Genomic DNA, 16378 nt, shown 5'->3' with positions numbered 1-16378 from the left:
GGAATAATACCATCATTATGTATTCTACTAGGAAGAACAAAGCTACAACAGATTTCATCTAAAATAATGCAGCTCCTATATATCCATAAAAAATTATGGTGTCGCTACACATTGCAATGCATTATGTGGGTTCAGTGAATTTTCCTTCCTGGTTAACTGGAAGGTAAAAGTAATGTATCATATGAATTCAAAGACAGATGATATTTATCCTCCTCGTACTTTTTGGATCCCTGGTGTACTCCATTGGCATCTAGAGCTCTTAGCTAATAAGTGGCAAAATTAGGAGTGGGCTGTGAAGGTCAAATTCTGAGTCGATTATGTCTGGCATTCATGCCAATAGCAGCTGGATATTGGGGGCTGCGTTTTACTGGAGGGCAGAACGCACACACTCCCAGAAGGAAAGCGACCAGAAACTGACTCGCTCCATGCCAGCCTGCCTAAGATGCTGCAGGCAAGCTAAATTGATGGAAAGGGGAACTTGCACCCTTCACTCAGAAGAAAGTCCTGCCCTCGGGAACTGCCGGTCAATCCGATTGGCTAGCTATTCCATCACTCCCAGCAATGCCAGATTGGGTGCTGCCGGACTGCAGGAAGAAGGCCGAAGAGGAACACGGCTGTCCCAAGAAGGTAAGTCCTGGGGTTTTAGGGTGGGGTGGGATCCCAGAGCCCAGAAAGGAAGGGGGGGGGGTGACAGAGTCGTGTTCTATCAGGCAGGTGATGCGGAAGGAAGGGGATTGTGACATCTTTGGGGGGGTGCCCCTGATGCATGAAGTGCACCTCCAAATGAGGTACTCCCTTTCCTTCCCCTCTTTGTTCATGCTGGCCTTTAAAAACGGCCTTCCCAATCCCGCCCAACTGCCCATGCCAACTGGGTTTTGGAGTGGGCAGCATACTATTCAGGTCAATAGGCTTAATAACCCTTAATTATTTACTTATATATGGTGGACGGGCTGCCAACGTCGGCACCCACCCACCTAGCACATCGTGGGGGTGAGCTTGGGTTTGGGTGGAAAGGTGGTGGGCTAACCAACCAATCTATTTTACATGCCACCCCTGCCGAAAACACACCCGATGGGGGCATGTAAAATTCAGCCTCAGGATTATTATGGTTTATTTTTTACCAATATTATTACATTAGCTTTCATTTCAACTCACTACTCCTGCCCCCAGCTTTCTTGTACTTAAAACGATTTGAATTAAAGCCCACTCGAAAGAATGTGATCAAGTGCAATGAGCTAATGGGTTCAGCACACCTATCCAATCATGACTAACCAGTTACAAAGAATGATAATATTGGACTTGAAAGGCTAATTCTGTTTCTCTCTCCACAGATGCTGCCAGACCTGTTGAGTTTTTCCAGCGCTTTCTGTTTTTATTTCAGATCTCCAGCATCCCCAGTATTTTGCTTTTATTATTATGGCTAACTTAAACTTCAGTTCAGTTTACAACGGTTATGTTATCTTATAGGTCCTAGACCTAATTTTGGATTATAGTAAAAATCAAAAATCTTCGTTTATTGCCTGGTATAACTTGATATATAAGTGCACATAATTAACAATACCAATTCTGTTTATTCAGAGAATATAGTCAAACTTATTTTCACAACATTACCGCACAGTACGCTACAAAAGTTTCATAAAATGATTGTCGCTGTTTTCATTGAGAGTAAGAAAGAAAGAAAACTTACTTCCAAAGGGTTAAGTGTGCTTATTCGCTCTAATTTATGTCTCAGAGACCTTAAAAGTCATCCCCAGGTTCAGTGAATTACTTACACTTTCCAGCTGAGAGATCCAGCCTTGATTTACCATGTAGGCCAAAGTTGATATAGGAGCTTAGTGGTTTAATAAGCATTTAAATGTCAAATTAGGTTGTTGCGCCTGCCATAGACCAACATTACTGGCATTTTCTCTGATGCACATTGAGAATTTAAAAACCAATACTACCACATAGCGAGCATCTCAATGCTATAAGCTACTGTTTTCTGAAGGAGATAACCATCAGGTAAGATGTCGCTGAACAGAGATCTCACAAAGCAACTCTAAACAAGCCTGTGTTTGTACCAGAGACAGACTGCCGATTGTATTTCAGAAATGTGGTTTGGAATTCAAACTGGATCAGCTTGAATTTTGGTATTTGTCCAGTACTACCGCACACAATGATCATTCTGAGTGATTGTTTTGTTGTTTTCTTTGAATTCTCCTGAACATGCTGATTCATGCAAGGGGGCAGTCACAAAGGTGGTAGCTGCCCTCTGATACCTCACCCAAATGATCGTTCATCCTATGTAAGCAAAGCCATTGATTGTCACTGGCACATTCAACCACAAACAATAAAATCACAGGTTGAGCTGCCCTCAGATGATGTCCAAACCCTTACATTTTCTACCAGGGATCAATGGATTGTGATCAAGAACAGAGCCCCTAGCTGATTATTTACCTTCCCTATCTCAGAGCCACTTAGGGCAATAATATGCCTCCCTGGTTCCGAACAGCTGGCCCAGTACAAATTGAGCATTGAACCCAAGGCCTTCCTGGTCTGTATAGTTCTGTTCAACATTGGAAAATGCACTTACCAACTCCAAATGCAGAAACAAAACTCTCCAATATTTGATGTGAGTGGTAATTGTTTTGGAGGTCCAGTCTTTTTGACCATGTTCATACACAGACATTGGCATGGTCTAAGCCTCTTCCTCCTCAAAACCACTTCTACCCAAGCCCTTGCAAAATAATATGCAGCAGCTAAATCAGCTTCAAGGAGCAGTACTTAGGTGGAAGTAGTATTAATGGGAGGTGGAAGAGATAAAATGAAGGGGAATGGGAAGGGATGATGTTTAAAGGAGAGGGATGAGAGATTGTGCAGGGAAAAGTGAAAAGGACTTGAAAGAGGAATTGAAGGAGAGAGGAAAGGGGAGAGGAGAGGGAAAAGGTGGCAGTGTCATCTTGAATGAGGCCTGGGAAGAAAAGTATTAAGTTCAATGGGAGGTATGACTTTGCGCCACCTGGAGTGAGACATAGGTGCCAGGTTGAAGAGAGACAGAAAAGGTAAGAAAAGTCCCAGTATAACTAGAAAGATTGTAGGAGGAAAGAGTGTATCTGTGAACTAGGTGATATGGGAGAATAATCGGTGAGATAGCTTTTGGGGCATGATGCTTTGCTTGGTCCATTGAAAATTCAAATGATTTATTTTTCAAATGAGATCTATGCACTATTCAGTACTTACTATACAAGGCATGAATTATTGTTGGAGGGGTTACAAATTTGATTCCCAAGCAACTTCCTGACCTTAGCTGTACTACTGAGGTGGGAGGTAGAAGAAGTTGGCCATTTCTCTCAAGGAAATGTGGGGAAAAGGCAACCTAACTGAACAAGCCACCCTAATCCATTCTTTTAAAGCAACTAGTCTTCTTTCTCTTTCCCTCCGTCAAGAAATGGAAATTTACACAGACAGAAAAGAACTTGTGAAGAGCAAGTGTTGCTGCCTTCATTCCCTAACCTAGACCAAATATCAGGACCAGCTATACTTTGTGCACAAGTCAAGACTTAATTATGTCAAGAATTTGCTTCTGTTAAAGTTGCATCACAGTCAATATGACTCCACTTGTCACCAAAATAAATTTCTCACTTCCTGATAATATTCGCAAAGAGCTACTGAACAAAAAGAGAGGTTGCTGTTTCCAGGAACATTTTGTAACTGGCAGTCAATGGCTCTTCCTCTCCCCTCCCCCCTCTCTTCCCTGTGAGAGGCAGGTGTTGCTGTGTTCATTCTCTAATCTAGACTGAAAAAGGCCTCATTAGCATTACTGTACATGCCTTGAATCTGAAAGAAAAAACTTCTGTCCTGCTAGTTATTTACTGAAATTGTTTTATGCCCCTCTATACAAGGTGGCTGGGGCCAGTTAGCTCAGTTGACTAGATGGCTAACACGTGGTTCAGAATAATACCAACTGTGCAGGTTTGATTCCTGTTTCAGCTGAGGTAGACTTGGGTCCTACCTCCTCACCCTCCCCCTGAAATGCAAGGCAATGGCAAACCACCACTGACAAAAAGTGTCAAGAAAAACAGTTCAGGATGAAGCAGCAGCAATCAATGAGCCAAGGACCTGCCTTTAGGCAGAGCACTCATGAAATAGAATGGGATATTCAGTGACTCTTCAGTTCTTTGGTGGAGCTGTCTTTTCCACCATGGCTCCTCCTCCTGCTCCCTCTAGCGCAGAAGATGAAACCACCAGAATCTTCCACATTTTGACTAACTCTAAAGATAACTGAAGGAAAGATAGTTCTACTTGGCACTGACTGATTTCCTATTGCAATAAGAATTGTAAATCTGTAAGGTATTGACTCCTCAAATGCACCACTGACCTCTACCAAAGCCATAACAAATTTCCCATCAACCTTTTACCTGATGAATCTAACATAGATGTCTGAAAATTCAAGATATCGTCACAGGAACACTGGCAGTTATGTAACAAATGTTAGTTCTCTTCAATAACTATTATCTCGCTATCAAGCCCATTTCAGTCCAAAGCACAAATACTGCATCCATGACTGGAGAAGCTGTCTGAGTCTTTCTTGTATTTCTAGACAGCGCTTCCAGAATATACTTATCATCTTTTGTCTCATTCTTCTAACCTCCAACCTCCAGCTTCGCCCTGCATTCAAAACCTTTCTTCTTACCTTTTATGTATTCTTCTACGTTAGCACTGTTTTGAATTTTGTTGACTGTTTCCTCCTAAGGTCCAAATACTCCATCTTCCTCTTACCTTCATCCTCACTATTCAAATAAAGATTCATAATGCTATCACCTACTCCAACTCATTCTTTCTCAGGAGATCAGAACTGTGAAAATCTTCACCTTATTAAATTTTCCCTTCATTTCGCCATTGGCATGTTTTGAAAAATCCAAGCCTGGTATCATCCAAGCACCATTTCTTAGATTATCTATCCTTCATCAATTCCACTTATACTTCTCTGCCCCTACCTCAGGCCATTGCCGTTGGGAAGTTTAGCCATGCTTTGGTCACCTCTAGACTCGATTTCTCCAACGTCCTCTTTGCTGACCTTCAATTCTCCACCCTCCATAAGAAAGAAAGAGAAAAAAGAACTTGCATTGAGTATGGTGTTTATTAAGCCCTCAGGCTGTCCCAAAGCACTTCACAGCTAAAGAATTCTTTCTGAAATATAGTTACGGCTGTGAAATGTAGCAGCCAAGTTGCACACAGCCAGGCCCTGCAAACAGCAATGAGATGAAATGAGTTTAGTGATGAATTCCAACTTGTCCAAAGCTCACTGCCTGTATCCTGTGCTACCCTAAACTCCACTGACCCATCACTTAATCCTCAATTATCTCATCAGATGTGGGAGCTTAAAATCAAGACTATTGTCTTTGTAATCATCATTTTGATCTCAAATCCCTCCATAGCCACAGCCCACTTTATTTCTACAACCTCCATCAGTTGTACACCCCACCCTCCTTGCACTAACCCAACGCCACCCTCACCAACCCAAATCACCACTAAGGCTCTTCAATCCTCTGATACAAACCTTTCAGAACCCCATCCTCTGTTGGCACCACCACTGATAATAGAATATTCAGCACTTTGGCCTCGCTATCTTGGAACTCACCCCCTAAATCCCTCCACCTCTCTTCTTTCCATGTTTAAAAAATTTTGCTGAAAAAAGAGACATGTTGAAGCTTTTCATCTTGCACTCAATAGGTCACTTCTGAAGAATACCAATATAAGGAGAAAACAACAACACTTATTTCACCATCAAAGGACACAACAAAGGCGTCCTGCAGGATAACGGCTACCCTGATCAGATCATTTTGCTCTGTATATCATGCAAACTCATGAACCGGCCCAAAGCTATCACTTTTAGCCCTGAAAATTGCCCAGTCTACCTCAGATTACCCTGGAAGGGCAAGATATCTCAAAAATTTGAGCAACAGATCAAGCTAGATGTTTCACTACTATACAGTTGCAACACGAGTGGTATTCACCACTAACAGGGTGCTGTTGTCAAGCCAAAAAACATTCTGCCTATCTTATAAATGAGTAATGTGACATATGAATTTCAGCGCCAGTGTGATGCTAGGTATGTAGGCTGTACATCCCAAAGACTGATGGACCAGCCGCTGTTCGCAGTGGTCAAGGTACAGACTGTACCCAACCAGCCCATACTTGTAAAACTCAAAACACAGCGTCCAACATTAGATGTGATTCCACGATTGGGCAACATTTGCTAAATAATCCTCAGTGAGCTAAGAATTACGCTGACAACCAAATTAAGATCGTCAGTCAGGCTCGCAGTGTAGTGTGTGCTGGAAGCTACATATATTAATACACATGTCCCTGTTCTTTGCAGACAGAAAGAACATGTACACAATTGTGTCTGTTTCAGCTGAACGAAATAAGTGACAGTCATTCACTGACTCATTCCTCAGGGCAATGCCTTGAAGAATCAGGGTCAAGCTGCCTGGTTTAAATTTCAAACAATGCTTGGCAGTTAACTGTCAGTCACCATCACTGGTGCATTCTCCATGGCAATGCCTCTACCAATCAGAGTCCACTTGCTAACCAATCAGCACTCTCTTCTCATACAATATAAATTGTTGTTTTCCCCTCATATTGGTATTCTTGTGAAGTATCCTGATGAGTGCAAGACTCCGTCTCTTTTTTCAGCAATACTCAAGTTCTGTACTACCAAATGACTATTTAAAAAGTTTCTCAAAGCCTGCCTTTTCAAACAAACTTTTGATCACCTCATTTATCTCTGGTTTCTTGGCTCATTATCCATCCCATTTTCAATATTATTTATTTATTCTCCTCCCTCATAAAGGGGCATGGGACATTTTCCATGTTGAAGCCTTGCCATTTTGAGGTTGTTGTTGTTCATATCTATTTTATCTCTGCTGGAACTTCCAGCCTTAGTCCTTTACCTAGGATTCACAATAAAACAGTACCCGTTAGTCTGATTTATTTCTTTCTAGGGGCTGATATTTATGTTCAAAGATTTGCTATCAAAGCTCAGAAATAAATTTCCTCTGAATTTGCAACCATTATAGTGATTTTTATATTCATCATGTACTCTGGCAATCTATATTCCATCATTCGAATTCCTCCCATTTTTCTCCTGAAATCACAGACACGCTGGGACATGGGAACGTTGTTGCCAAGTCGAGATGACTTGGGAGCCCTTTAGCAATGGCAGCCGGGGGCCGATTATGGGATTCCCAACACTATGCCTGGGGTTTTCATTTTTCAGGAGTGCCTTTTAAAGGTGCAAAGCTGGTTCAGGTCGCGAGCCTGCATCCTGCACTCTCAACTTGGTCGGTTCCATTGCAGAGATAGGTATGTCCTAATCCTCCTCAAATTTCATGGAGTCAGGCCAGTTTTTCAAAGAGTTGAGGTTCACAGCATCACAGCACTGCATGAGGGAACTTTTTGAAAGGCAAGTTCAAAAGATCCTCCTCATGCCCCATGTCAAGGTATATTTTCCCCAAAACAACGCTATGGCTCCCCAAAACAATCCCTAACGGTCTCTCATGCCCCTCCCCATGCTAAGGCATACCCCCCACCCACCCCTTCTGGCCCCTTTTTCCCCTTCCCCATGCTAAGCTATGGCATTCCCATGCCCATTCACCCACTATTCACTATATAGAACTATTGAAACCTATAGTGACAGTAGAATTTGTGAAAAAACCTTTAACAAGCTGTCACTCATTGATAACCTTCCACTTTCTTAAGAAAACTTATTTTTTACTACAGCTCAATAAAAGTGCCAATCATCCAGACCCTAAGTATCAATAACAGAAACTGTAGCACTTGAAACAATTTTATCTTGTATAAATAAACATGTGCAATTGACAGCACAGATCAGAGAGCCAGAGCTGTCAATCAATCAATGTTTTCCCTGGGGCATAGCTGTTTCAGTACTCTAATGGATTTCTGGGCTCTCAGCCAAGCCCCATCATGTATTCTTGGCTGAGATCCCATGCATCCATTAGAGTGCTGAAACAGCTATGCCCCAGGGAAAACACTGATTGATTGACAACTCTGATCTCCTCTGTCAATTGCACAATGTTTATTTATACAAGATAAAGAGGTTTCAAATGTTTGCAGTTTCTATTATTAATACTTTAAAGGGCTTGGATGACACACTTTCACTGGGCTGTAGTTAAAAGGTTTTTTTTAAGAAAGTGAAAAATCATCAATGAATGACTTTTAAAGGTTTTTTTACACATACTACTGTCACTATAGGGTGCATTGTTTCTATACAGTGTATAGAGGGTAAATGGGCATGGAAATGCCATAGCTGAGCATGGAGGGCATGAGCAACATGAGTAGCCATGAGGGTGGATGGGGACATGAAGTGGCATGGATGGGTCATGGGAATGTGTGGGGGTTGAGGGGGTATGAGGGGTGAGGACTGGAGGGTCTTTCCGTTTTTATTATAACTTGGACAAAGTCCCACAGCACCGAGGCAGGTCTTTTAAACAGGCCACTTCTGTACCCGACAGCCCCTGTGGCTGCCTCCAAATTCTTACTCGTGTCGGTTCGGCTGGCCGGACTGCAGCCCGCACCCCCACTCCCCCACCCCCCAACGAAAATCCCATCTTTGTGGGCATTTTCGCCTGAGGCAGGTGGGTTGAGTCAGGAATTTTCCCAATTCCTGCTACCCACCTCGAGGATGAAAATCCAGCCATGGTCCCTAGGACCTTCCCTGAGTGCTCATTCTTCATATATGAGACTTGATAGTTAAAGTCAGCAGGTTATTCTGCTGGGGGGCAACACAACCAAGAACAAATTAGATTACTGACATACACTTTCTTGCAGAAATCACTAAGTAAAAAGCAGGAGGGGAAAGCTTTGGCTCATTCTTCTCCTCGCAACTCAAAGACACGGAAATGATTTCCACCCCAAAGGGTACAGTTAATCCAGCACTGACCAGGGACTGGTTAATTCCCAATTTCCATTCTGAAAGTGCATTTACCAGTTAACACTTGAAAATGAGAGGAAGCAGTATGCAAATCTTTGGATGTGTGTGCGTGAATGTATGTGTACTTGCATCTGTCTGTGTTTGATCATGTGTACCGTGCATGTGTATGTGTGTGCACCTTTGTAGATGTGTACAATGAGGGGGTGGGCAATAAATCCACTCCTTCAGTTCTGATGAAGGTCTACACCTGAAACATCGTGTTTACTCCACAGATGCTGACTGTCCTGCTGTATGTTTCCAGCATTTTCTGTGTTTTTTTTGTTTCAGATTTAAGCACTTGTAGATTTTTGTTTTTATTTGTCTTTCCTCTCAACTTGAGCACTGATGTGTTTTGCCATTTAGATTCTGTTAATCTCTGCTACAGCATTGTCAGACACCTAAACTTAGGACCCCTCCTATAAAACCAGTGAAAGAAATACACTGGGATTCGTGCAGTGCAGTTAATTCAGCAAACAGTTCCAAAAGATTTTTGGTTTTCCCACTGTGATGGAAAGTTATCTGATAAGCATGGCCTTTTCAGCTAAATGTCACAAAGGTTAATAGATGTATTAAATTGATGAAAACTGTAAAACTAGTTGCTTAAGTGTGTGTTATATAGAAACTGCCTCTATGTGACATATGACATTATTATGTAGCCCTTTCATGTCTTTTAAACAAACAATAAAAGGTCTGATTTTAATGAAAAACTGAACCAGTGCCACTGTCCTGGAAAAAAGTATTTAACATTGACTCTATAGAGTAAATCACATATTGAAATAATCAGAGCCACACAGTGACGCAAAGCCCCTTTTCATCACATTTCTCATTGATTATGCACAGTGTAATAGGATTTTTATGCCTTATTAAAAGAAAATGTCTTTTTTTTGATGAAGGGATGTTTTGTGACATTTTCCGATGAAGATGAATTTAAACTGAACTTTGTCAACTGTATTTACTTGTCTTTACCTGAAGTATATGGTATCCAGCACTACAGATAATATGCTGCCCTTATGAGGAAAATTGCAGAGTTCTTGGATCGATCTGATAGAATTCTATTTGCTGTTAACCATTCCCTCAACCTAATAGCAAGGAAAAGAATCCCACTTCATTGAATGTCCTGCCTAAAGTTCAAAATATCCTGACGATCTGTTAAATTGGCAGCTTCTTCAACACAATCTAAAAAGGCTTATTCCAAGTATTTTCGCGAGGAAGTTGTATTCAAATATGAAGCCGCTTTCACTCGGTTGTCAACTGCACAGCTAATATGTCACTGAGCTGTACAAAACAAGCTCTTGGTGTTGAATTTACTGATTTCAGCTGGGGTAGCAGAAGGGAAGGTTAAAATTAACTTTAAACAAGGGAGGGGGAAAATTCCTGCTCCTAATTACTGTAACCTATTGGAAAATAGGCATGAATGGATGTTTGGTTAGGACATGATCAGGTTTATCTGCAATTTCCCCATTGTCCATCTAGCTCAGCCCTAAAGAATAGTCGTTGTGGTGGATCTCAAAATGCATCAATACCTGTGTGATTTTACAATAATATGTGCCAGTCCCTTCAAGACGGGGGCAGAGAGAATTGAAGATACCTAGACCTTCATGGTCTGTAGGTCTCAGTGACACACTGGCATTACAAACTGGGCCACTGAATAAGATCCATGTTTTAAACACTGACTGGGTGCAGCTTTGGTATCAATATCACTGACCATCTTAAGAGGCCTTGCTGAAATAGGTATGTACAACAATTAAAGACCTGTTGCCGTACAACAAAAAGTTGCATTTCTATTGTGTTGGAAATGTCTGAAAGTGCTTTACAATAAGGAGGAAAGAACTGCAAGCATCAAACAGGAAGGAAAAAGAAAAGTAAATGGTTAGCATGGGGGCCAAAGGCAGAGTTAAATGGAGGGGGTGAAGTTAGTCTACCCCAACAGCGTGAAAGGGCTCATAGAAAATTGGCAATTATACATTATACCAGTTTTCATTTTCCATTGAATTTCAAACCAAATAAAAATGACAGTGAGACAAGGAAACGAGTCTCCAAAAAGAGACTGAGTTATCATTCTGTAAACTACAATGCGGGCTACTGGCCCATTTCACATTGCTGGCATAGACCAATTCCATCCCAAAAAGATTTTCCAGGGACTTCTAAAAGTAGGATTAGAGGAAAGCAAGGTGGGGGGAATTAGGTAGGAACTTCTAGTGGACAGAAATATACTGGCTGAAGAATTGGTGGACCAGAGAGAGACAGACAAAGGAAAGCTAGGTGTTGCAGCAGTTAAAGTATCCATGCAGGGACGGAGGATAGAATTCACCACATTTAGTGGGAACAAGGCAAAGGAGGAATGTGAAAGAAAGAACAAGAACTCACTGGGACAAGGTGAGTCAGTGAAGCCTACAAAGTATGAGGGTGATGAGAGTATGGGATTTTGTGCAGGTAACATAGGCTGTCCACTCTGAATGAGGTCCAGGCAAGGATTACAGCTAGAAGGGTTGTAGAGAACATAGGCCTTGAGGTGCTGAAGGAATAGATGCTGATTTCAGCTGCAGTCATGTCCAAATGCAGCAAGACCTGGACAATATCCAGGCTTGGCTAACAAGTGGCAAGTAACATTCGCGCCACACTAGTGTAAGGCAATGACCATCTACAACAAGAGAGAATCTAACCATTACCCCTTGATGTTCAATGGCATTATTATCACTGAATCCCCCACTATCAACATCCTGGGGGTTACCATTGACCAGGAACTGAACTGGACTAGCCATATAAATACTGTGGCTACAAGAACAGGTCATGGGCTAGGAATCGTGTGACGAGTAACTCACCTCCTGACTCCCCAAAGCCTGTCCACCAACTACAGGGCACAAGTCAGGAGTGTGATGGAATACTCCCCACTTGCCTGGATGAGTGCAGCTCCCACAACACTCAAGAAGCTTAACACTGTCCAGGACAAAGCAGCCTGCTTGATTGGCACTATCCACAAACATTCACTCCCTCCATCACCGACACACAGTAGCGTCAGTGTGTACCATCTACAAGATGCACTGCGGGAATTCACCAAGGTTCCTTTGACAGCACTTTCCAAACCCACTACCACTAACATCTAGAAGGACAAGGGCAGCAGGTATATGGGAATACCACCACCTGCCAATTTCCCTCCAAGCCATATACCATCCTGACTTGGAAATATATCGCCGTACCTTCACTGTCGCTGGGTCAAAATCCTGGAACTCCCTTCCTAATAGCACTTTGGGTGTGCCTACACCATATGGACTTCAGCAGTTCAATAAGGCAGCTCACTATCACCTTCTCAAGGGCAATTAGGGATGGGTGATAAATGCTGGCCCAGCCAGCGAAGCCCACGTCCCGTGAATGACTAAAAAAAGGTCAATAAAAGAAAGGAGCAGAGGAGGTAATGTTGTGGAGATAGGGAAAAACAATTTTGGTAACAATGCAAAATGGAGTAAGTCAAGCACTGTATTAAGGTCAATGTCTCCTGACTCAGTAGAGGGACAATTACATGGAATGAATTTGGGACCTATGGGACATATCCATTTATCTTTCAGTAGCACCTCTTTGTTTGGGGATAGTATTGAACTTATCAATTTGTGAACAAAATAATTTGCTGCTTTAACAGATATAATTCCTTATTCTGGTCTAAGACCCAAATTAGCAACGCGCAGTTCAGTATAACACAGAAGAACATCACAGAGTTCTGCACAATTCAGTGCATCACATGGAGACTGGTGCTGCTTAAGCAACTAATCTGCTGTCCATGTTGATACAGACCATGTGCTCTTCTGGCATCTATCACTAATAGGATGACTCTTCCCAGTTCAATATAGTTTATATCATCTATTATCTTTCGAAGGTTATTCCTGTGTATAGTGAGGAAGGTTAAAGTTCAGCTCCTGCTACTGTTTGGGGCGTATTTGGTCTTTAGTATTCAACTATCACTGACCAAGCTTGAACAATGGCAGAGAACTCCCCATTATTTGTAGCACACGGAAGCAGTTCTTTGGCACACGGAAGAGGAACAAGACAAAAGAGACAAGCATGAATCTTGAGAAGAGCAGAACTTCTTCAAAGTGGTCATTCATAGGAAAATGACACTATAACAAAGACAAATATTCAAGCATAATACTGTGGATGCTGGAAAACTGAAGTGAAAACAGAAAATGCTGAAAATGGTTAGCCGGTCAGGCAACATCTGTGGACAGAGAAATAGTATTAACGTTCAGATCAATGCACCTGGTTCTGAAGAAAGGTCCTTGACCTGAAACATTTAGGTATTTCACAGTAGTCTCCCCATTATCTCCACTACCCCTAAGCCCAGTCCTCAACCCCTCGCCGGGGCCAGCCAGACTGACCCTGGTGAAACCGCCATTTGCCTTCTAACTGGCTCCTCTGTGTGGTGCAGTCTTAGCAGTGATCACTGCTACTGATGGCACTGCTGGAGCTAAAGCGCTGCTGAGCATCTAACTGACAGGCAGCTCTCGAAGGTGGAACTTACTTTCAGATGGGACAGAAGTCTTGCCTTGATCCAATTATAGACTCATAGACGTTTACAGCACAGAAGGAGGCCATTCAGTCCATCATGTCCAAATCGGTCAACAAAGGTCTGACTACACTAATCCCATTTTCCAGTGCTTGGCCCATAGCCCTGGAGGCTATGGCAATGCAAGTGAATATCCAAATGCTTCTTAAATGTTACGAGAGTTTCAGACTCAACCACCCTTTCAGGCAGTGAGTTCCGGACTCCCACCACCCTTTGGGTGAAAAATTTCTCCTCAACTCCCCTCTTGGCCTTCTACCTCTGACCTTAAATCTGACCCCCTGGTTATTGATCCCTCTACTAATGGAAAAAGTACCTTCCTATCCACTCTATCTATCCCCCTCATAATCTTACACACCTCTATCAGGTCCCCTCTCAACATTCGCTGCTCCAAGGAAAACAACCCCAGCCTATCCAATCTCTCCTCCTAGCTCAGACCCTCCAGCTTAGGCAGCATGCTGGTAAATCCCCTCTGTACCCTCTCCAGTGCAATCACATCATTCTTATAATGTGATGAGCAGAACTGAATTCAGTACTCCAGTTGTAGTCTAACCAGCATTTTATACAGTTCCAGCATAACCTGCCTGCTCTTGTATTCTATGCCTTGGCTAATAAAAGCAAGTATCCCATATGCATTCTTAACCACCTTATCTACTGCCCTGCTACCTTCAGAGATCTGTGGATATGCACACCAAGGTCCCTTTGATCTTCAGTACTTTCCAGGGTCCTACCATTCATAGTGTAATCCCTTGCTTTGTTAGCCCTCCCCAAGTGCATTACCTCACACTTTTCCGGGTTGAATTCCATTTGCCACTGCTCTGCCCACTTGACCAGTCCATGGATGTCCTCCTGAAGTTTACGGCTATTCTCCTCACTATTTACCACCCTACCAATTTTCATGTAATCCGCGAACTTCTTGAGCATACCCCCTACATTTAAATCCAAATCATTTAAGTGCACACAAACAGCATGGGCACCAGTACCGAGTCCTGCAGAACCCCACTGGAAACAGGCTTCCAGTTACAGAAACATGCCTCTACCATCACACTCTGCTTCCTGCCACTCAGCCAATTTTGGATCCAACATACCACTTTCCCTTGGATCTCATGGGCTCTTACTTTCTTGACCAGTCTGCCATGAGGGACCTTATGAAAAGCCTTGCTAAAGTCCATGTAAGCCACATCAAATGTATTACCCTCATTGACAGTCCTGGTTATCTCCTCAAAAAATTCAATCAAATTTGTCAAACATGACCTTCCCTTAACAAATCCATACTGACTACCCCTGGCTAATCCATGTCTCTCCAAGTGCAGATATATTCTGTCTCTCAGAATTCTTTCTAGTAATTCCCCACCACCGAGGTTAGACTAACTGGCCTGTAATTTATGGTGTATCCCTTCCTCCCCTTATTAGTAATGGTTTAGCAGTCCTCCATGAGACCATAAGACGTAGGGGCAGAAGTAGGCCATTCAGCCCATCTAATCTGCACTGCCATTCAATGAGATCATGGCTGATCTGATAATCATCAACACTTTCCTGCCTTTTCCCCATAACCCTTGATTCCCTTACTGATCAAAAATCCATCTGTCTCTGCCTTGAATATACTTAACGACCCAGCTTCTACAGCCCTCTGCGGTAAAGAACTCCACAGATTAATTACCCTCTGAGAGAAAAAATTCCTCCTCATCTCTGTTTTAAATGGGCCACCCTTTACTCTGAGATTAAACTCTGGTTCTAGACTCTCCCACAAGGGGAAATAAGCTCTCAGCGTCTACACTGTCAAGACCCTTAAAAATCTTATATGTTTCAATAAGGTCGCCTCTCATTCTTCTAAACTCCAATGAGTACAGGCCCAACTTACTCAACCTCTCCTCATAAGAAAATCCCTCCATATCCAGAATCAACCCAGCGAACCTTCTCTGGACTGCCTCCAATGCCATTATAGCTTTCCTTAGATAAGCGGGCCAAAACTGTTAACAGTTTTCTAGGCGTGGTTTAACTAGTGCCTTGTATAGTTTTAGCAACACTTCCCTATTTTTATACTCCATTCCCTTTGAAAGGCCAACATTCCATTTGCTTTCCCTATTACCTGTTGAACTTGTATGTTAGCTTTTTGGGATTTATGCACAAGGACTCCCTCTGTGCTGCGACCTTCTGCGGTCTTTCTCCATTTAAATAGTATTCAGCTCCTCTATTCTTCCTGCCAAAGCGCATAACCTCACATTGTCCCACATTATATTCCATCTGCCAAGTTTTTGCCCACTCACTTAACCTGTCTATATCCCTCTGTAGACTCTTTGTGTCATCCTCACCACTTGCCTTTCCACCTATTTTTGTATCATCCTCAAATTTGGTGATAGTACATTCATTTCCCTCATCTAAGTCATTAATATATATTGTAAATAATTAAGGCCCAAGCACTGATCCCTGTGACACTCCACTAGTTACAGGTTGCCATCCTGAAAATGCCCCCCTTATTCCAACTCTCCGTCTTCTATTAGTTAGCCAATCCTCTATCCATGCTAATATACTACCCCCAATACCATGGGCTCTTATCTTATTAAGTAGCCTTACGTGTGGGACCTTATTGAACGCCTTTTGGAAATCCAAATATATTACATCTACTGGTTCCCCTTTGTATGGTATATATTGGTACCAACGCCTTAGGTAGAAAGAGGGATGAGGTCCTGCAAGCATAATTTTGGGAGCTAGGAAACAGATTAAAAAACAGGACCTCAAGGATAGTAATCTCTGGATTACTTCTGGTGCCACGCGTTATTGAGTATAGAAATAGGAGGTTAGTCCAGATGAATGCGTGGCTGGAGAGATGGTGCAGGAGGGAGAGCTTTAGA

General features: G+C 42.5%; 1 protein-coding gene across 12 annotated transcripts in view; it reads right to left on the bottom strand.

Moving 5' to 3' along the window:
• sox6 (SRY-box transcription factor 6) overlaps positions 1 to 16378 on the bottom strand; it is a 724678-nt gene that overhangs the window by 573437 nt on the left and 134863 nt on the right. For 2 of the 12 annotated variants that reach the window (XM_041197599.1, XM_041197598.1), the window contains exon 2: positions 4977 to 5071. The exons of 9 other annotated variants lie outside the window; for them this stretch is intronic. In XM_041197599.1, the coding sequence (XP_041053533.1) occupies positions 4977 to 5008 (32 nt within the window). In that variant the 5' untranslated portion in view covers positions 5009 to 5071. Of the gene's footprint in view, positions 1 to 1772; positions 1804 to 4976; positions 5072 to 16378 lie in introns of those variants that run through there. One more of the 12 variants, XM_041197604.1, reaches the window with a different exon arrangement.

This window comes from Carcharodon carcharias, chromosome 10 (assembly GCF_017639515.1).
Source record: "Carcharodon carcharias isolate sCarCar2 chromosome 10, sCarCar2.pri, whole genome shotgun sequence".
Lineage (NCBI taxonomy): Eukaryota > Metazoa > Chordata > Chondrichthyes > Lamniformes > Lamnidae > Carcharodon > Carcharodon carcharias.
Note: the sequence above shows the minus strand (reverse complement) of the source record. Positions and strands in the feature narration are given on the sequence as shown.